The 23,179-nt window shown below is 41.2% G+C and overlaps 1 protein-coding gene across 1 annotated transcript in view; it reads left to right on the top strand.

Annotated features, from left to right (window-relative positions):
• The first annotated feature begins 14,512 nt into the window (after window positions 1-14,512).
• Window positions 14,513-23,179, top strand: part of LOC126563811 (uncharacterized) — a 28,623-nt gene continuing 19,956 nt past the window's right edge. Inside the window, exon 1 of the mRNA XM_050220560.1 lies at window positions 14,513-17,590. Within this exon, the coding sequence (XP_050076517.1) occupies window positions 14,672-17,590 (2,919 nt within the window). The 5' untranslated portion in view covers window positions 14,513-14,671. The remainder of the gene's footprint in view (window positions 17,591-23,179) is intronic.

Raw genomic sequence — 23,179 nt, 5'->3', positions numbered from 1 at the left:
GCGGAACACACATTTCTTGCTGCCAATTTATGCTTCTTGCAACGACGCAGCGGAGGGAACGCGAGATATACGCTCGGACGGGAAAAAATATTACATCACGCGCATTAGTTGGACGGAAATCTTGAACGGGTTCCGGTGGGGAGGTCATAAAAATCTGTGCCGGAAAACAATAGAACGTACTGAAATTGAGATGCCAGCATGGGACGAGCGACACGCTTTGCATGATTTATGTGGTATTTCTCTAAGTAAAAGGCCATTGCGTGAGAGTGTGTGTGTGTGTGTGTGTGGGTGCAACTGTGTGATTGGAATTGTTCTTTACGATGTGTACGTAGGTGTGTGCTTAAGGATAACACTGACCACAGTTTGCCGCTGTGTACAGAACCTCTTCGACGAGAGTGTGTCGTGTTAAAGTGTGTCGAAAAATACAACCTTTGGAACAAAGCAAAATAGCGTTGCTGGTGGCTAAATAATAAAGAATTATATTTTCATTTCAGTGCCTGTGCGTCCTGCACACCACCGCGTGTGAGCTATAGTGATTATTGTTTTTGCTTTCAAGTGTGTATGTGTCTATACGCGCGTGTCCGTGACCAAGAAGCTATATAGACGCGTTGAAACGAAGTGAAACAGGTGCAAAAAAGTGGAAGTGCATTAACAAAAAAAAAAACTCACAATTCCTTCCGGTTGCGGAATAATAGATGGAGAAACATTGATAATTGCTGTAATTTATTGCTGTTCAAACATTGACCGTACACCATACCCGAAGCGCAGAGCAGTCCCCGGAGGAGCCTACGGTGCTCGCCTTCTGAGTCCAGTCATTGATTGTGAAGTAAACAACCAGTACCTAATAAAACAGGACACAATTGGACGGTTTTGTTTTGTACAAAGGAAGCAGTTTATCCATTATAGGTAGGTGTACATTTTTATGTGCTCTCGTTTGTTGTGGTTTGTTTGTTTCCAAGCGTGGTACACACAAAAGCTTAATTAAATTTCACGTACAACAAAACAAAATTCAGCACGAGAAAAGTCAGCAGTAAACTCAGGGGGGAAAAAAACAACAGATGCAAAAATAGAACAAATTTCCACAATAATCATTAGGATTGAGATCTAAATTTTGCAGCCCTTGTGCAAAGAACCTGTTTCTTTTGGGGGAATATAAGCCACTAGTTGACTTTGCCGGGAGACGTCGGGATTGTTGCTGACGATTGTAAGGGACAAAATGGGGCTTTTTTTGTGAGGTTTGTTTTTGACAAACCTTGGGGGTTTGCGAATATTCAGCTTAGTGATTTTTTTTATTTCTTTCTTTAGCTGAAAAACCTTGCTAGATATTCATCGGCAGAGAAACAAATACCAGGTTGCCCATTGGGGTAGAAAAGTGATAAAACAGAGAGAGTAGCGTTTTATGTCGATTTGTTTCTTCCGGAGAGAATAAACATCTACTGTGCACCCCACTAACAACACAGCGGTGGTTGATTGTTCGCTCGGGAAAACGATATTCGCTGGAACATCGAAATTCCGTTTCTATTTGTGATGCTGTTATTTAGATGCAGAAAGTAATGAGCTTACATAGAGTCGAAACAAAATATGTTTCCGCAGGCTAGAATTAGGTTTTGAGGTGGGTCGCCCTTTATGAATGTTTACTAGTCTACGCGATATGTTTACTAACGACTTGTTCTAGAAAAAAAATTTATCAACTGTTATGTTTGTACAGGTCAACATAATTTTTAAAGAGCTTTTACAAGTTATTTATCTTTATATTTTAAAGTTTAATAATGATTTAGTTTTTATATCAGTGGCCGAGGATTTCGTAAGCGCTTGGAATATTCGCTAAAGTTGGCCCGCCGCACGCTATCATTAGCATTTCCTTGTATTAATGTTATTACTGAATGCATGTTATGCATGTAAATTACAAAAATGTGTATTTCAGCAGTTTTTTATTTTAAAATTTGCTAAGCGTTTCCGAAACGCTTCAAACCGTTTCACCAACCATTTCAAATATGACTGTCCAGTTCTGCTTGACGTTTGTCCACTTCAACCTAGCGTTTGTCCAGTTCAACTTGACCTCAGTGTCGAGAAAGGGCGACGGTTGTCCAGTTCAACCTACTCGATGTCCAGTTCATCTTGAGCGAGGCATTTCATGTCTAGAAATGCCTCGCACTTGTCTAGTTCTACTCAGAAACCCTGTAATATAGTTTATACTTTAAATATATTTGAAAGCGGTAAAACAAATGTATATGAATTTTTGTACGTCTGATTTTATATTTTTTTATTCTGTGCTAAATATCCATGACAACAGCTACAAGAACTCGATTCGGTGATTATAAACAGAAACGCCTTCTGTCATCTTCTGTCAAAAGATAAAATTTTGAACAGGTATTGCAAATATTTTATTTCTACCTCACATTTTTAAATAAAACCATGCATTCGGATTGTAATTATATTCGGCGTAAAAGTATACGTGCGCTTGGGAATAATTTAGAAAGGGAAATAAGAAAAAATGTGTATTTCAGCAGTTTTTTAGTAATTTTAAAATTTCCCAAGCGTTCCCGAAACGCTTGAAACCGTTTAACCAACCATTTCAAACATGACTGTCCAGTTCTACGTACGTAGGTCGACGTATGTCAAGTAGAACTGGACAGCCAGTTCAACCTAGCGTTTGTCCAGTTCAACTTGAAAAAAAAGAAAGGGCGACGAATGTTCAGTTAATCTTGAGCGTTGTCTAGACATGCCTTGCACTTGTCTAGTTCTACTCAGAAACCCTGTAATGAGAAAAAAGGAGCAAGCGTTATATAACTGTAAGTACTAAATATCCAACAACTTGGTATCAGTTAGTCTAGTTAGCCGTTCGATGGCCGGCAGCCAAGAAGAAAAATGCCTATAAGAACGATTGGTACTTAACTCTCAACTAAAACTCTCAACTTTTGACCAATAACGTAAAACGGTAAACGTAGCGAACGTAAAAATTGTTCTTCATTTTGAGCTAATACATTTTATCGTTGCATATGTCGATCATTCACTTACTAATATCCTACAGTTGCTTTACAATCTTGATCTGTTGCAACAATTCTAGAAAACGCTCACGATCTAGTGCCGTCGTCTGTCATTTTAATATCTCGAGCTTTCTGGTGGACACGTCAATGCCATCACTCTCAACTAGAAAGATATACCTCCGTCCTTTTGTATAGCCTTATAGGACTTTACGGAATCAATCGTACGGTACCATTCTCATGAATTGACCAGTCCATTGGAACCTGGTGATTTTAAATCGCAACATAATTACGAAATCGCCGTTGGAGTGACTCCTTTCTTTATTCGTCTAAACATTTTCTCTATATGTACCTCCTTGAAAGGTCTTTCACTGAAATTATATTTATTCCTTTGATTTATTTTATTCGAAGTTGGATAGTCTAATAAGTCTTGCGTATGAGGAGACAGACCGGACGGAATTCCGTAAGATTCCATTCTTCTACAAATACGGGGCCAAAAACCATTCTGAGTATATTCTGATCAAGAACGACTAAGAGAATTTTTCAGTCTAGAAGTCAGTTTAGTGCCATCTGCTTGATCCTTTGCTAAGCTTCTGCTACATACGAGAACATCAATCCAATCACCTATGTGTTATCAATGCATGTTAGGATCTGCTTTGAATTATTAATACTGGTACTCGTAGTTGTGTGCGGCCCGGTGGTATAGGTGACTACGGCGCCGGTCTTCAAACGGCAGGACCGGGGTTCAAATCCCATCCGGACCGTTCCCCCGTAGTGAGGACTGATTAAGTCTAGTAAGCCATTTCGATGGCCGGCGTGACCTTAGAAGGTCGTTAAGCCAAGAAGAAGAAGAAGACTCGTAGTTTTCACCTTCGAGTCTTGGATGACCTTCTTCAGCACTAGATGAAAGAGAATATACATCCTGTAAGCCTGTTTCCCACGTACATACTCTTAGTGGTAGCAAAATTCCCTGAGAGTTTTTCATCCGTGTGGTGTTGATCATTGTTAATCTTCGTCGTATATTTTTATCCAAGCTGAGCTGTTATATTCTGTTGTGTCTTTGGGTTTCGGGTGTCCGAGTTGTTTATATTATCATTGCACTTTAAGACACAAACGATTAATACAATAATTTATTAAACCTATTAAGGTAACACACGCACCGCACGCAACACACCGAACGCTTGGCTATCTCCTGACTGAGTGTCTCCCGAATTCCTCTCTCGCTGGTTGCTTATAGAATGCGCGCTGACCCGATACTGCGGTCAGCGCCCTAAGACACTCACTCACGCACCTGACAATTGCTTGCCCAAAGCTAGACACTCTCTGGTCATCAGGTTGCACCATAACATATTCTATTAAAGCATGTAATTCTTAACATACTGAATAGATGATACGTTCCACCATTTGTGACCAGGTCGGCTGATGTGCCATAGAAGCCTAGTGCCTGTTGGTTTTCGGCCGAAGGAAGGCCTTTCGTATTTTCTCAATGCTAGACGGCAGTAGCATGATATCATCTGCACGTGGAGCCGCTAGCTGTTTGTTGCACTGATCGTTTATTAAATCTTCATAATATTGAGCCCATAGCGAGAGGACCTTAGGCTAGAAAACGATCAGATCCCCCTCCTTATTTCGATATCAGGTTTTTATTTTTGCCTTAACCCGGGCATACTCGGTTGTGGATGGGTGGATAGGTCGTTGTTGTTGTTCAGTCCTATTGTGGTTGTTGCACGTTGAAAATCTTTCCTAAAATCATTTGAAACACATTTTATCGATGTACCGTTGATGATGATGACACTTCGATTAAAATAGCAGCTGAAAAAGGATATGATGTTCTGTAAAAACCATGCTAAAGGAGTGGAAGAATACGATTTATGGCAATCGTTTGGTTGTGGTTTGAAGGCTTTTCTCAAATGCATTTTTTTAAGCAAAACCAATCAACGTATGTTAATTTGGTCCTCTGCCGTTTCATATTTACAATCTACCAAAATTTGGCAGAAATACTGTAATATTTTCCATCAATTATCAAGTTCAAAAAAAAAAATATAAAAAAAAACATTTAGCAGAGTACAAGAAAACAGGTACCTGATCGTGCTTATAATCGTGCTCATAATGGAAACAAATGCAGCACTTGGCAGCCCGACCTTTGTACTCATCGGTACAAGGACAAGATATAAGAAAATTCTCCATTATGTGCCTTGGCATGGTAAAGCGAGTCCTCGAATGGAGTATAACTGTGCCACCATCAGACAAACGAAGAAAAGAATGTCTGGAAAATAGCTAGAATTTTATACACACTCACACACACACACACACACACACACACACCACCGGCTGGTGAGGTGAAAGGTGAGCATACTCATCGGTGCCCCATACCCGACCCGAAACCCGAATCTACCACCGCGTGCAACAGTGAAGCGTGGCAGAGACAGAAGGACTCTACCCTAGAAATCTGAAACGTGTTCCATCAGACAAAAGGACGGTGTAAACAAACTCTTCATCTTCATAAAACATTCTCTCACTGCGCGCGCCACCACCACACGCGTGCTGCCTGCGACGCGCTTACAGATGTACGCGTCCCGTGCCTATGCATACAGCATAAAAGGCGTCGATTTGCTGGCACTGTCGCTGTCCGCAGTGTTTGCTGCCCTCTGCTGCTCTGCTTTCATTTCCATTTTGCGCTATGTCGCACCTGGCCGGGGCACACTTAACCCAAAGCAATCAGGCAGGCCGCCTTTCGATCGTTGGTGCTGCTGCTGTTGCTGTAGCGGGCATTCTTTCTTTTCTTTCGACAACGTCTTGAGGAAAGTCTCATCGACGAGCAAATGGGAAAAATTCAGCCCATGGCAAGGCTATCGTAGCTGATGAGATCTCAGAATCGCCTTGAAATGAGGTAAAGTGTACGAGCTGATGTAAATAGGAAAAAAAAATCTCACTACCCATCCTCTCTTCACACCGCTCTATCAGCGGTCCCTTCCTTCCCAGTCACGCATACACACCCAGAATCGGGATGAGGAAAAATGATAAAAAAGTAATCCAGCGCCAAGCGGCGAGATCAATTAACTTTCTTTTCTTCCGTTTGCCCGGGCACTGTCGAGTCATAGAGCAGTTCCCAGCTGGGACCGACTCCATCGGTACTGGGGGTTTGTTTTCACATTTTCTCTCGGCACGAAAACTGCTTCAGCCTAAACGGCTTGCTTTCCTCGGGGCGCAAAAAAATGTGCTATTTTTTGCCGAAGGTTTGTTTTTGTCCGCTGATGGTAAGGTTTTTTTTATGTTTTGTTTTTCTCGACTGTGACGGCCTGAAGCATCGGAGGAAGTGGCGAAACGAAGCACATTATTGTTCGATTTGTATATTTTACAAAAGACTCGCATAGAAACGCGTAGGTGTGAGGACGTAAGAATGACGGTTCGAAAAATCATTTACATAAAATTACAAAACGTTTTACAAATTATTCTGCTGATAATAGGTCCTTGTTTGTTGTAGGACGTTTTGAAATTTTCCAATCATTGACTGTGTGTCAATGATGCATTTCAATGTACCAGAATCAGTTGCTAGATTGAGTACTGTGCATTTTTATAGATTTTCTATTTATTTTTATTTGTAAGTAGAAAGACAGAAAATAGAAAAAAAATTCTTAATGAACGTGTATACAACTGACATAAACCAATCCAGAAACAAGAAACATTATCATATTAACTGACAATCAGAATAGAAAAGTCCAAGTTCATAGCAAATTTAGATAATTTCTAGAATATGTGCTGACTGTTTTACGCAACCTTGGAAGGCAGTCCTGAATTAAAAATTCCCTACCGAAAGATGAAATGCTAAAAACTAAACTAAAAATGTCAGATTAAGACGTCCAGAAGTTGTGCCAAATAGAAGAGACAAGAATAAATATTTAGAGGACGTCCATAAATTACGTAACCCTCGAAGGGAGGGAGTGGGGGTACCCTCTAGCTTTATTATTTGTTACACCAGGGGGAAGGGGGGAGGGGGCATTTTTTGTTACTTAACAAAATGTTATCTGTGACCCGACCAGAGCGGACACGCTTGTTTTATTTACGGCTATTTTTTTATAAAACATTGCTTATTTAAAACAACTTAAAAAATAGTTTACAAAAGAAAAGTGGGGTAAAAGAAATGTAGGGACAACCTACAGGTTTTACAAAGAAGCGATTGCTCCAAAATTGTAATATTATTGCATATTAATCATTTTTATGACCCCTTATCCAATGTTTCATTGTTTTGTGTATCATATCTCTTTGCTAAAGTAAAAAACTAACAACTTGCTGCCTTGACATTACATTCAAAAATCAACTTGTCAAATCAACCTGACATTTTATTCAAAATTGTAAATTAAAGTACATTTTTGAAGCGGACAAGGATTGCATTAGCTTTATGTAATATTGAAGGGAGTGGGATCCCTTCCAGCGTTACGTGTTGTTAAGAAGGGGGGGGGGGGGGCGAGATTTTAGCGTTACGTAATTTGTGGACCACGCCTTATCGAAAACAGGAAAACAACGGACTAACGGAGCTTATCTTAAATATCTTAATTACCGAATGAGTATATCAAAAGAGATTATTTTTGAATAGGAATGAAAATAAAACTACCATAGATTAGGAAGTTCAAATAATTCACTATTCCTAATTCCGCCATTTTCTGGGCGGCCCTTGGCAGTTAGCTGGCCCTTTGCCATAAATAAATGTCACAAAAATAAATGTTTATTATTTTTAGCTCTTTCTAGACCGTAACGGTTAGTGGCTATTCCGTATTGGATAGACAATGCTTGCATAAGGTCATCCGATAGCGGTTTGGCTAAAAATTGTTTTGGTAGCTGCTGAGGACAGTTGAGAAACTTTTCAATCAAAAACACGTGCTACCTGGGAGAGCCATAGAACAATGATGTCTATATCATCAGCGTATGCCAGGATCTGGTTTGACTTATAGAAGACCGTTCCTGTTTCCGAAGTCTCTACCTCCGAGTCATAGAGAGGGCCCTCTCTAGCACCAAGTTTAATAGGAGACAGGCGAGGACATCTTCCTGACGCAGGCCTTTGGTGAGAGAGGAAGATATCATCCTTTACCTGGTATGAGTTTTCCATCCTCCTTCACCTGGTATGTGACGTTGGTAATGGTCATTCTGACAATCAGATCCTGATCAGTTTAGCCGGGATTCCAAAAGAGCTCATGGCCTCGTAGAGTTTTCCCCTGGCTATGCTATCATATGCTTGAAATCTATGAAGAGATGTTACGTGTTTAACTGCTGTTCAGCCATCTTCTCCAAGATTTGCCGCATGGTGAAGATCTGGTCAGTGGTAGTTTTAACACCAGAACACCTTCAGGAGGTTGGAAATCTAACTCGTTTAGGAATTTTCGAATTTGTCTAACAAGTTAAAGAATTACAAAGTGTTTTCTCAACTGTTTTGACCATCGCTGGAAAAACTTCACTGATTGTCTGTACTACGACTTATTTAGATTTTGGGATTAAAGATTATTGAAAGGAAAATCCTAATAACCAATATGTGATTTAATGTTTGTTTTTTCTAAGAAAAAAATCCTGTTTGATAAAATATCTGGATTTACTTGTTCATTCGTGATTGTTGAGCACAACTAAATCACAACAGCTATTAGTTTTGAGATGAAAAGTAAAGAACAGCTATTCATCTACTTTCCTTCGTTAGAGAACAAAAACACACTGGTAACACTTTTCCACTGAAACATTGCAATAAAACATAACAAATAAAGCACAATACAAATTCTTCCATTTACCATACATATATTTCATTTGAACATACTTTACCATGCTATCACGATAGCGACGAAGAGCAAAACCTTTTATTTTATTAATTTTCTTTCGACCAGCTTACTCCACTTTCCGATATAAGCCTTTCTAGTTTAACAAGAACAAGAACCTATTTCCAGGATAAAAGCTTTTAAAGTTGGAGTTTTTCAGTGGGAAAGTGTTTACCCAACAATTACTTCATCTTCCAGTGTTCCGTAGCGCATCGCGTGGAATGTACGAATAAATGAAAGGCGAACAACCAGCCAAGACCTTGCAAACGGTTCCGAACGCAATTCGAGAGGAATTCGGGATGTTTTTTTTTTCTTTTGTACTATTTGTTCTGCTGGCGCACCATTCATTGCCAGGATGTCAGCTAGTGTCGGGGAGTGGTTGAAAATGTCGGGGTAAGAGCGTCGAGGAATATGACCAGCAAGAGATAGTTTCGTTCATATTTTATCAAAGTTTTGATTGTAAACTGGCGATAGGTAATGTAGACGGTCGTGGGGGAAAGAGGGCTAATGTTTTTAGTTGCTTCGTCTCTATCCAGCACTAGCGAGCGGATCGCTTTAAGCGGGGCTTTAAGGGCACACCGCACAGATCCTACTGGAAATGGTGTGAAAAGGGACACAACAGTGCTCAAGCTGTTTGAATGGCGTAGTCGTGCTGGCATTACGGACACAGTTGCCGTTATTTATTCGTTTTATTTTGTTAGCAGTAAATTATGTCTATCGTGTCTCAATCATGTTTATGGCAAAAAGGGACAAGCTTAATTTAATCCCTCGCTGAGTCTCCAACGCTCGAGTCTCACGCACACGATGCAGCTCGTAATTTGTTTCGCGGCTATCCACGTTGCTGTCCGTGTTCCATCACCACACCATTGCTGCTAGATCGCGTAACTAACACAGTGTTCTGCTTACAGACGGGAGTGTTTTGCGCGCGAATCGTGGCACAGCATAATCGCATAATCTCATTCCTAATAACATTCGCTCTTGAACGAATCAATCTGTGGCAAACGATAGGACCGATAGGGCTGGGGGGATGCATGTGCGGATCGGAGGAAAACTAACTTTCGTAATCGTAATTATTTCTTTGATTGTTTCTCGAGCGCTTTCCCTTGCGTTGCGTTTGGTTCCTGCAGGGTACGCGTTGCTGCAGTTGGTCAAAGGTTTCACTGCCGATCAACAAACAAGTGGGAGAAAAATGCGTAAATTGTGCGACAGATTGCTTTCCGGTTAGAACTTTTCCTTCCCAAACGAGCGTATAAGGTATGGCAAAAATTTTTCTTACTGTGTAACGTTAAGCGGCAATTTGTAATTACATAATTTCTAGACTTATGGTTTGTTGTTTTTAATCGTTTTGGTTTTAACAGATTGCACTGTTAAAACCAAAACGATGACCGTGTCAAGTTAAAGCTGTAAGCTGGTCCCTTTAGTGAACTGTCTCGTGAATTCTTATCTAAACATCTTTTAATGACACTGTGAAACATAACTTAACATAATATAACATAACTCCTGTGCATCCGTCACTGAGAAACAGTCCAAAGTTGACTGCATAGCCATATTAGTATTATGAGAGCCACAGTGAAAAGTTTAGTTTGCATGAAGTTCGTAGTGCTCAAAACACATACATCTTAACTGTTCGCATTTGAAGTATTCATGTTTAGGTCAATTTGCAACCCATATTTACCCAACATTGCCAAAATCAAGCGTTGCAGTATATAGTTTGCTTCTTCCATTCTAATGCTTCCATTCTACTGCTGCAACTGTATATTTCCTACACGTCTTCGGCAGGGCAATCCGTATCTTTTAAGATATCGTTTTTCATTATTGCTTCAAGCGTGGTTTAATCCCAGGCAGATTACCATCACTGCCGGAGCGAACGTTGGTTTAAGCATAACTTCACACGGGTCGGTAAACCGTGTGAAGATGACTCGATAGGTACACTCGATGGTGCAAACGCAGGTCTGATGAATCACCGTAGTGTAGTGTGGTGCTGCTCTATGTACCTTTCGTGTTGCTGATGTGCGTTCCTTTATCGACCGAAGGTAAATAAGGTTAGGAAAATTTAAACCCAACATCAAAGGCAGAGAAGGCTTCGAGCTGAGGTCTGCTAGGGAAGCAGGATGAATCCGACGGTAGAATGAATTGTGGTTGCCAGGGTAAACAAGATTAGTGGGTTACCTTTCTTAGGATTGACTCTCTGGTTAATGGTTGCACGGCGCATTCATTTTAGCAGTGCCGAGCGTACGTATTTCACTGCATAGTGTAACATTTGCACCTGATGTTGTAGAACGTACGTTGAAGTCAACTGCTCTTTATTGACATTGTCGAAATTGATTTTTCCATCACTTCTGTGACCATAATAAGGATGATTGCCGTTATCGGTAAACTATAATTAACTACTGTATAGCATCAACTCACACTGGCCATTGGTTGTTTTTTAGAGAAAAAGAACCACTAAAATGTAGATGATATGGATGCTTCCAAGCCGCGAGGTCGATATTGGCTTACCGACTAATGCATAAAGCCTGGTTTACTGGCCCCGTCCCATGCATAGCTTATGGTCGGTGCGGTGTTTGAAGCCAAAATGGATGTACCAAAAGATGTGGTTGTGTCGATAGGTTTGCCTCGCACGATAGCTTCATAGATTGGGTCAATAGAAGCTTAAATTAATTGCGATACTATGGTCCATAAAACTGCAATAAAAACTGACGGTAACGAGATGTACAGCAAAAAAAAATGTGCCATTACGAACCACTCGGTTACGGCCACAGCTAGTACATGTTTTTACCCGTTACCCATGGGAATCGTGTATCATGTTTGTGGCTACCGTTTGCTCTGGTCCTCTAGTAGGCCGCCTGATTTAGATATACACGTAGTACAAGTTATTAACATTCCGAGCAGCAACATACAGGTCTAACTAGTCGCTCAATTCGGCTCGTTTAGTTCGATATGTTGTCTACAAATCTAGGAGTAAAAGGGATATGGTTTAAATGCATTTTGTAATAGCATCGCATTAATCTTGATTGTTGTCAGGAAATGGGGTCATCTGTCAATGTGAAGAGATGCGATTTGTTATGCAAGCATGCTTTTTTCCTACGTTGGACATAGTGCGTGTTGATCGATTTATGTTATTATATTCATAGCTAAGTTTTAAACGAAAAGAGTTATGTAATGTAGAAACATTTAAATTAAAAAAAAAGCAAATATTGCATATGCAATGCCAGGTTTTACCTTAAAGGGTGTTAAAGGGTGTTACCAACACCACCCCTTAAGACATGTGATAGAATGAACATAGTGACATAAGACTTTAAAAAACAATGAAAAAGGGTTTGCTCTTAAGCTGGAAACAAACAATATCTTCTTCTTTTACTTCTTTTTCTTCTTTTTCTTGGCTTAACGATTCTACCGTTTGCGTGGCGTCATCTCTATCACTGAACCGCCCATACAAACAATTAACTTATCTAGTAAAATATACATTTTGTCACTAAATGCTACCTTTTCATGCAAAACAATGCTCGTGGACAATGCTCATACATTAATTATACTTCAGTTTGGAACTATTGAAAAGTTGTTTTAAAATTTATCTACCAGTTGTTATGTGCACGTAGATTGCTGCTGCCGTGGTTCCTTATTAATGAGAAATTAATAAGGAAGTAATAAGGAAGGAAGGAAAAAAAATTATGGCAAAATTAATCATCGGGGAAATTTTTTGTTTTCGTTTTAGAAATAGTAGCTTACCATGCATTTTATTCATTTTATTCAAAATATCCGCCCTCGGTTTCTATTACGGCCTTCACCCGTCTCCGGAACCGGGAACAAGCCCTGGCGACAGTTTCGCGTGGTAGGGCCACGAAAACGGACCTGACCTCCGCCTTGGTGTTGCTGGAGGTTCTGTTGGTGTCCCGTTCCACCGCGCCCCACACGAAATAATCCATTGGATTAAGATCCGGGGAGCTGGGAGGCCACACATTCGGCGCGGTGAAGTCGTTGAAATTGGCCGCCAACCACTTTAACGTTTTGGAGGCTGTATGCCACGGAGCGGAATCCTGCTGGAACACGTATGATCTGCTGTTGGCCACTCTCGTGATCCAAGGCTTTACAACGGTGTCCAGCATGGAAATGTACCCGTCCGCATTCAGCATCAGTCCCTGCTCGAAAAAGTGGGGCGGCATCACGTCCCCTTCCGATGACACGCAGGAAAACACCATCACCGTCTGGGGGAACTTGGTTTGCGGCACCCGTGGCACGTCCGCCGGGCAGTAAGCCAGCCACCGGTTGTTCTGGGTGTTAACCGTGTCGGCGGTTGTCGCGTCCGGCGCGGATCATCATGATGCATGTGATCCGCTTCCACAATGTACTCTTTTTTGGCATTTTTTATCACGGGATGTTTTCGTGGCTTGTTTCGTACACTTTTAGCTGTCGAATGACGTATTGCTTGTTTTCCTATGCCAACTCCATCACGAGTTATAAACAAAATTGTAACTGTCAAAATTATCCCGAACGCATCGGAATGAAAGATTAGGCGTCTCCATCGTGAGTGCAAAAATTAAATGACTTTCAATTTCATGAGGCACGTTTTTTACTGCAGGTATGAAGATAGGTTCAAAAATAAAAAAAAAACAATTTTCATACACCAAATTTGTTATTGCAATAGTCATTTTTCATAAAATTCTTAATAGCCAATATTTGCTTACGGACATCATAAAGAACTGGGCGCCTCCATCAGTAGATGATTGATCAGTGCATTGTGCAGAAAATATTTGCTTCTCTCACTACACAAACTCATAGATATAATAAAATCCTAGCACCAATGGTTTGTAAACAATTTTACTTTTAACCCAAAAAACAGCATATTTATTATGTGTGGTACAATCTAAAATATGCGGGTAGTATTATTTGCTCTTAGCCTTCTGTTTTGCTTCTCCGATGTTTGTGCATCTTCCGATAAGCAAATCCTGTACTGCTCGACCAGAAGCTCATATACAAACAGTCACAGGTTATGCTTGGCTGTGAAGGACGATCCTTGTGTAAATAACCTCCCATAGAATCGGCTATCCTGAAGCCGAGGGACATATGCATTTACCTTTTCCAGTTGCGTACCAAATAAGATGAATCTGCAGATGTTTGCAGTAAAGTAAAAAATCAGATGAAACAAACACAAATATATTCAATCCTCCCACTTCAGTATGGTTTGTTGTGGGCCTTAGTGGAACGATGCAAAGGGGTACATATTGTGCGAAGGATTAAACAAAACAAAAATCATATATTTTAAAATGTCGGCTTTCATGTGACATGTGTCCAGCGTACTTGCATCGGAAAATAGCAGTAGGGAAACGTAGCTATGCTACTTCAACAAAACATGAACAACAAAAAAGCAAAAGCATTACTCAGATTTTACAGATTTGGTTGATAAAGCCCATAAAATTTAAATATGTTGAAGTGTAATACTTAACTCAATGAATAAAGTTCAGTCGATTGTTTTATTCGAATTGAAATAGAGAGCTGACCCAAAATACTTTAAACTCAAAAGATTTTTTGTAATGCACATGTGCATGAATTTGTTCTTTCCATATATCATCATGTAAAAAAAACAGTACAAGACTAACTTCTATTTCGTTTACAGGATATACGTTATATTTTTGTTTTCATTATTCAATAAATATTCGAGTTGATCGTTTTAAAATAAACAATAAACTGTTTTCTTTATTTCTCTTTCTCAGGCTTACTCGATGCATAAAGTTTGCCAATCGATCGAATGATTCAGTGCATCTTGAACCAGTACTCTGAAGTGTCACTCAAAGGGTAAAAATCAACCCGAGCAAACATTACCTGGTCAGAGCATCAAACAGCAACCGGCAGCATAGCACTTTTAAAGTCACACCCGGTCTGAAGTTCTGCAAGATGAACCAACGTGCAATTGCCCTGTGCCTGACACTCCTGGCACTTGGTGTCACAGCAGGCACAACCCCTGACCAACCTGAGACAGAGAAGGATGTTGAAGTATTGTTGACTATCGCTTCTTCCGGCCTCTCCTCCGAAGAGCCGACGGAACAGTCGCTAGTCGAAACCGTGTCTTCGTTCACGCAGCCTTCTGTCGAAGACAGTCAAACGGAAGTGTCATCATCATCTTCATCATCGTCAGCGCCTCTGTTATCGTCACCGGCATCATCGGTAGACGTGCCTGTGGATGAGCCGTCGCAATCTATGGCATCGTCTTCGACGCCCTCAAAGGTGGAGTCAGCATCATTTCCGTCACCAACACCATCGGAAGCGCTACTAATGGCGTCGAGCACAATTGTCTCTAGTGGTCAAACACCCACAGGCGAGGGTTTGGTTTCGGTTAACACCGCAGGAACCCTGTCGCCGGAAACACTAGCAACAACAGAAGTTCTCACGGACGCACCAAAGTCACTGGAGAGCATTTTGAGTACTGCTTCTGACAGCACTCCGGAGAGCGATAGTGACGATAAGAAAGCGTCTGACCTCGAGCCGGAGAGCGAAACGCCGGTGATTAGCTTCGGCATTCGGTTGTTTACGGTAGAGGTTGCTACCGGCACGGAGCGTGCTAGCGAAGACCAAATTGCCCTGTCCAATGCAACACAGGTGCAGGAAAATGTTACTAGCAAAACCGTTGCATCAAAAGAAGATGGAGCTGATCTGATAGATACTACCCCATCGACAGTCTCCTTGTCGACAAGCGCCGTTTCTTCCGATAGCTCGCGGAAAGTAAATGTTCCGGAAGGTGTGGATGGCAGCGCCACATCAATTACAGCAAACGGTCAATCAACCGTTACGATTAATACTCAGATATTGAATAACGAACCTGCTGGTGGTGCATTTGAGTTTTCCGAGGACGCACAAGAAGACGCATTTTCCAATGAAATACACGTCGAACGGAACTTGAAAAATGGGCTGTATCGTATTAAAATCGCGGAAATAACGACGGACGAGTTCGATAACGGGTTGCGCGAAAATGATAACGAAAATATGCTAATGACGGACACGTTGGGTTCGCAAGGGGCACGCCAACTACCTTTACACAAATCGGTCTACCCAAGCAAGATCAACATTGATGATTTTTACCCTTCGAAGCTGGAAGACTTTAAGCCGGAGCAGGCGCAACAGCAATCCAGTGCCGACGAAGAAAACCGCTTACGGGAGAAATCTATTCTGCGAAACGAAGATGGCGAGAGATTGTTCGAGTCTACTATCATGAAGCCCTCAGACGTGTTGCCCGTACTGACGACGACCGAGGTAGACGAGAAGGCTGGTCAATACCAGGAGCAACTTTTGGGTGATGTAATGGAACGGCCTTCCAATGTTGGCACGGTGACAAGCGCCAGTAGCAGTAGTAGTAGCAGCAGCAGCAGCAGCAGCATCGGTCCAACAAACAATGCAACCGGCCAGGATGGCGGAGACATTTCTACCACGAAGATAGAGATCGAACTAATCGATGACACGTCGGAAACATCGGCAAGCGATGAACGTAGCAGCAAACCGACCATAGACAACATTACGGAAAAGCTGGAGGAGAATGACGAGGTGATTAGTCGTATCGAGGAAAACTTCAAGGGCTTCCGGGCATTCGAAGGGACTGCCGGTGGGGATGATGAGGACGAGTATCGCGATGCGGTGGATAGCCGGAAGGACGACGAAGTAATCACGATTGCCATATCATCGGTTACGTTTTCGTCCTCGCAGCAAGATTCCGTCCAAACGTCTCCTCCTACGCCAGCGTCCATGCCATCATCGACTGTGGCGGGCACGGAACAGCAGTCAAACGACGACGAGATCGGTGTCCCTGTCAGTGGCAGTGATATTGTCAAAAATGGCTACGGTAACCTGTTCATACCTCGACGTGTCAAAAAGAATGATCCCTCGACAGCTACAAAGCTAGCTCAGCTTGGCAAGACCGCTCCATTGAAGAAGATTGACTTTGCCGCCACCAAGTTTAACACGGACAACAATGGTCCGGGTGGTGTGTCCGATTCTGCTGACGGTAGCAAAAAAGATAAGCCCGAGTTTTCGACTACAAAGTTCTATAATAGCAAGGAGCTGTACAGTGAGCTGCATCACCAGGCGCTGGTTCCGAACAGAACGCAAACGGCTGCAAAGTCCAAAGCAACCGCGGCAATCCTATCGGAGAAGGATATTATTACCGCGAAAACAATGTCCAAACCGGCGCAGGCTATTTTCGCAGCTTCTTCCAGGAAATCTTCCAGAGCGCAAGCAACTACATCGACCGGGGCAGATGCGGCTTTAGCTAAGGGAGATTTCAAGCAACATACCTTAAAGACCAACTTCGTACTGAACGATGAAACGGTCCCGATTGGAGCGAAGGTCAGCAAAGCCAGCACTTCAAGTGTGGCCGAGGATGCGCAACAGAGAAAGATAAAGTCACTCGGTTCTGCTGCTTCGGCAATCATTGCTGCCACTGCAAAGCTAGCTAAACCGAACCGAGCTTCAACGACGACGGCGTCGACGACGACAACTGCGACAGTGGCAGCTGCCGTTGCAACAACATCCTCTCACACGTTGACTTCCATGGTGACATCGTCGCCAGTTATGACATCGGACGCTGGTAGTAATGATGCCAGCCGTGTCAGTGTGACGTCTGCGGTATCCAACCGAATGGATGAGACCACCGTACAAGCATCGACGAGCGTAGCGACCAACGAGCGCTTGATGTCGAAGCCATCTGTGGCACTGTCCCGTTTGCACGAGAAAATTAATACGCTCGATTGTGAAATTCAAAGTGTTGCGCCCGATTCGAGCGTCTGGCGAGGTAACGAAACGCACGAACTGCAGCTGCCAGCCATGGTGAGTAGCTTATGGGTAATTTAAGTTAGTGGATGCTTTTAATTACTGCTAAAAACTTTGCTCGCACAGATTGACCAGGTCTTGCGGATGGGTTGAATGTACATATACATATATATTTGTGTGTGGAAATTGTATTATTGTATGTGTTGAATGTAAGATTAGATTTGACGGCTACGGCAATGAGCAAAGCCCAACTGTATTGATCATTAGCGCTAGAGGGCTTGTTTAGCCTATTTAAAAAAAGGTTTCAATGGACGCACATCATGCGTAGCCATCTTTCTGAATAGAATACATGGTATTTTAATTAAAAGTAAACAGGAAGATGTGAAGATTTCAATATATTTAACGATTCTATTATTGTTTCTTTGAACTATAAATTAAAGTTTACGATTTTTAGAAACATTAATTTACATAATCTTTATTGAACAACTAACCACTAAGATAGCGGAAAGTTATAAAGATCAGAGCCAGTTATAAGCGAAAAGTCCGACCACGGAACGAAGAAGTTTAAAACCAAATTTGCCTTCAACCTTAACGTATTGGACCATGGCTCTTGGCTGAAGCTGATTCATTTGGTCGATAGCATAGAATCTATTCCACTAGAGAAAGCTACTTTTTTGCATAGTGGAGCGAGCACCCAAAACAAGGTACACCGTCCAGGCTGAACAATTTTATTCGCCCAATAAGCCAACCCGGAACCCAATCGGAGTCGGAATATAAAAAAGCACACCCTTTCACAACATGTACCCAAGCATGGCACAGGAAAAAAAGAAAACTAATTGAATTAATTTTGTTATCGCTTCCCCTCTATGGGGTTGTGTTGTTCTTTGTTGATTCGTAGTTTCGTTTTGCTTACGTTCGTACGGTTTATCTTTACAGTGCAGTTTTATGCTAGTAGCAGCGTTTCGACGGATTATTTGGTATTTTTATGGTTGAGTGCCGTACAGCGGTTTGTTTAAGAAGGAACATAAAAAACTTCAAGAGCTAAACAAAATGCATATCTTCTTGTTCTAATTTGGATGTACATTTCTCTTTATCAAAATTGTTTTGAAAAAAAAAACGCAATAGGAAAGCGTAGAAAACGCCCTTTTTGATTAGTCCGCAACGTGTATAAGCGTACGATTTTTCGTTTTTGATAAACACGATAAAAGCTGACATGTTAAATCTGAAAACAATGCACACAAGTGACGCGAAGCAACTGTCGACTACTGCCGATGAAACGACCTGAAAGTGCTCAGGAATGGGACAGGAAAATCTTATCCCGACCGCATAACGGGCCTCTCGACACACGGATAATAAAACGAACCCACACACCATTTGCTTTATCTTCCGTTCACTTGTCAACAACAGCCGGAATACACCATTTTGAATGCGCCATTTACGATGTGTCTTTTCATGCCATCAGCAGTGCCAGCGACATGTACGCCGGCCGCACCATGGGCGGAAAGGTGAAAATTCCGTCTTGAATCCGTTTTTAAAGCCGCATTCACAGCGCATTGGTTGCGCGAAAAGTGATATGAAATACAGTGCGCTACGCGATTATAATATATCAATTTAAAATGGTCCCTTTTGTGTTGATTCAAAAAGCTATTGAAATTGTTTGTCATAGCTTGTATTATTTTTCAGATTACAATACTTTATGATGATTTGAGGCCATATTTTGATTAGCCATTTTAAACAATGCTTTAACAGCGTCTTGATTTTTCTTATAAATCAGCTCATCACTATTGTATCATACTGTGCCTCACTCAGTATTACCATGAGCGTACAAAATGAGCCTGCTGGAAATGTAACATACGACAACAGTGCTGCCGCTTCCTGTTGTTGTTAACTCAACCGATGAAAAATACTCCCCAACAAAAAGAAGCAACGATGGCAAGTAAATTGCTACCGAGCGTGGTTGGAAAAGTAGAAGGCAATGTCAAAAGGGGTTTACCTCGTTCACATGCGTTCGTTTCACATCCAGGTGTTACAAAATGAGAAGGAATGCGGAATGCGGTAGCAGCTTTCGTTGTGCATTTACCCGTCGGGGTAATTACTTCGTAATTACCTCTTTCTTGCCTTGCTGCAATCATGCAGTTAATCTCCGTGCGCGAGATGAAGACTCGTGCAAGGTCACTGCGGTTAGTAAAAGGGTACTCGAAAGGTATGATGTTTCATCTGCGGAACGTTTATAAAATGAGATTGTAACACATTAAACCCAACAACAAACTCGGAACATTTTTGTACTCGAGCTGTTTTAACCAGTTATTTTACAAAATGCTTAACACTATTTTAGTCACAAGCGTTGATATATATTATTTAATATCTGTCGATCCATTTCATACATTCTATAAAGCTAACTCTTGATATTTACTTTACAGAAATAATTACTTTAATTAATACTTTTTGTTTAATGATTATAATTTACTTATCCATTGATTCTTTTGGATTGATTTTTCACTGTTCGTTAATATTTGCTTCCACAAGGGCTTCCACAAGTACTTTTTGTTTTTTTGCGTTCTAATTCCATTTGAACCCGAAAGCTAATCTTTTTCAACTTCCTTTAGTAACATAAAAAACGAAGAAATGATACCAACGCACTACCACACAACCGTAACGCTCATGGCGCGTATAAGATAAGTTTAAAACCACCACATCATTGCTTTTAATGCAAGATGTTCGAAACCGACATCATCAATGAATAATCTCATACCCTAAACATTCGAACCTTGAATGAGCTGGTGGTTTCTTTTGTTTGTCTACAGTGGCCAACTTTCTTTCTTACATTGCAATAATATTTTACGCTATTCCTTCTACAGTTGAATAGTTTTAAGAATAAAAGAAAAACGGAATCTGCTCGCGTTTGGCTACGGAAATATAAGCGAAAAGGGGTGAACAAGGCTAAGATTTAATTAGCGCACCGCCATGAAACCATGATTGAGATACCGCTGAAAAGTAACGCCTTTTTGCCATGTTTGCTGCTCTCATCAACGCGGGCGGTCCACGAAGAAAATACAGAAACCGTCGAAATTTCCACCTAATAAATTAATTAATACGAAAGTACCCATCGGTCGGAAAGTTGGTGTTTATGTTGCTACAGTTTTTCCTTTGTTTGCTAACCCGTTTTATTACGATCCCGCTCGGTGTGCGCCACGGGATGACTTTATCCATATTTCATTAGAGAAATGACCGACCAATATCCGTTGGGCTCGAATGAGCGTTTGTAACTGTGAATAATGGTCGTTTAGTATATGTTTGTAATATTGGATCATGAAGCAAGCGAACAAAAAAGCGTAAATTTTTAAAAGTACCATCAATTATGAAATCCTGTCACGGGAAACTTAATCAAACACACAACCTAATACATGTTCCGTTGGTTCGCGTCGTTATAGACAACGTGAAGCAAAAGCAGATGTTATCAAAAGCAAATACTAACAGTCTGATAGCATTGACTGTTGTAGTTGTTTTATTTGTCTTTCTTTCGAATTTATTCATGGTTTAAAAACGGTAAACTAAATCTAATTCAGTGCTATACTGTTCATGCTTTGCAGGAACGTTGTTGTGTTACGTTTTCATAAAATTTAAAATACACTTACGATTTTCGCATAGCTGTAATAATGTTATTAAGCAAGCTCAACTATGAACTCTTTCCCGCCCACGGAATCTACCATTTTTTGAAACGTTTGATTGCGAAAAAAGCAGAAGCAAAAATGTGAAACATCCACTACCCATTTCAATCGTTTTGAGATGCACCATTGGTTTCATTTTTATTTTCTGATAGCTAGTTTTCTTCTGATGGAATAAATTAAAGTGAACGTTTCAGTGAAATTTCGTTTCGTTTCGTTTCATTTCTTGCGACTCTTTTGAAACAGTTGGTTGACCATTCAGTTCTGCGCTCATTCGTTCATTTTTTTTTTTTGGTGGTGAATTTATTCTTTTGCTAAATGTTTGACCAAACATCGTTTGATCTTGTAAAGAAGATTGTAGAGAATTCGAAGAAGAGTCGCTGGAGAATATAAGGAATTAATATGCTGCTGTGTTTCCGCTTTAGATTGCATATCTCTCTCTCTCTCTTTCTCTCTCTCTCTCTCTCTTTATTTTTCTCACTATCTCTCCCTTTTGCATTTCATCAATAAATGTAAACTGAGAATCGGATTGCCGCACTGAAAGTGCTTGATGATGGTAATTAAAGCTTTTATTCGATATGATTGCTATTTGCGTAGTATCAATGAGTCACGAATGACTTTGATTGGCATTTCTAGCAAATTTTCAACCGTCTATCGTTATCCTTTTCCTGCCTCCCTGTCAATCACCAACATCTTGGTAGCACTAGTTTAGCTAATATAAGATGATAGTCCATCCATCATCATTGACTTAATGACAGCCATCGATGTACCACTCTAGCAACGAATTTATGATCGCTGGCACAACGCATCTTCGTCAACACTTCCGGCCAGAAGGAGGTGCACACAATGTGCGGTTCGCCGTATGCTTCAAGGAGTAGCATAATGAAAACACGCTCACACCACTATACGCACCTTATCGTTATGCTGCCACCACCCCCAGTACTTACTGCCCGCGGGTCCGATTATCGTCGTGAATGTTGCGAGATACGGTCCGTTGAGTTTGCCACCAGCGCCGCACGGTCAACCCTATTCTGGGCTAGTGATAATATTTCAATTTGTATGCAAATCTGCGCCTGTTAATTTATCGCTTCCAAATCCCACAATTCATCCACCCATATTGCTGAGCAAATGTGTCCTGCACGCGGAAGAATTACGACCGCCGACCACCAATCGACACGGTTTTAATGATATGGCATATGCATGAGCTGCTCGTCGGTAGCAGTCCCCTGCGTGCATTTGCACAATCGGTATTTATCATGCATGTCGTACATGATACGCTAATAAGTCCGATTAAAGCTCTACCACAGTTAAGTTACATATCGCAGAGTATCGTACGCATTCGTATTCTGCTTTAAGTTACATTTTTAAGCACATGTATAAGCCACATTTATTCTCCGAATAGGAAAACAAAACAACTTACGAGATATGTTTTGTTCTTACGATCACTTGCTAGACCCCTCAATGGAATGAGATATCCATTAAGCTGTCACAAAATTGATAGATTTGGCCCAGGACTAGGTCTGCAATGCGTACGTGACAGCAATGTTTTTGACGTTTGCGAAGCGTATAATGCGGAAGGGTACGCCAATTTTCGGCACGCGCACTAGCAAACTTTTATCTCCGATGGACGTTCGGAGTGGTTAATGTCCAGCTTAAGCACTACCTGTGGATGATGGCTTTATAGCTTGAAACGGTGCTTCGCCTTCTTGGAAGTAAATCCAGCCCATCATCATCATTTGTGTGGTGGCATTACGAGCAGCAGGATTCATAAATAGACAGCAACAAAAACGACATCTGGGCTACTTCTACAACTTATCCTTTGATTCTTCTCTCCGTAAAGCAGATCCTGCCAACATTCTTGTGCAGCATTCCATCTGTCCGGGATATTCTACACAAATTTCAGATACCCGTCGGCAAGAGTATAAAGTAACAGGAATGTGGACTATTTGTTCTCGGATAGGAAGTTTAGGCTCGGCAGACA

The sequence above is a fragment of the Anopheles maculipalpis genome, chromosome 3RL (genome assembly GCF_943734695.1).
Source record: "Anopheles maculipalpis chromosome 3RL, idAnoMacuDA_375_x, whole genome shotgun sequence".
Classification (NCBI taxonomy): domain Eukaryota; kingdom Metazoa; phylum Arthropoda; class Insecta; order Diptera; family Culicidae; genus Anopheles; species Anopheles maculipalpis.
The sequence above is the reverse complement of the archived record's forward strand: the minus strand, read 5'-3'. Positions and strand labels throughout refer to the sequence as shown.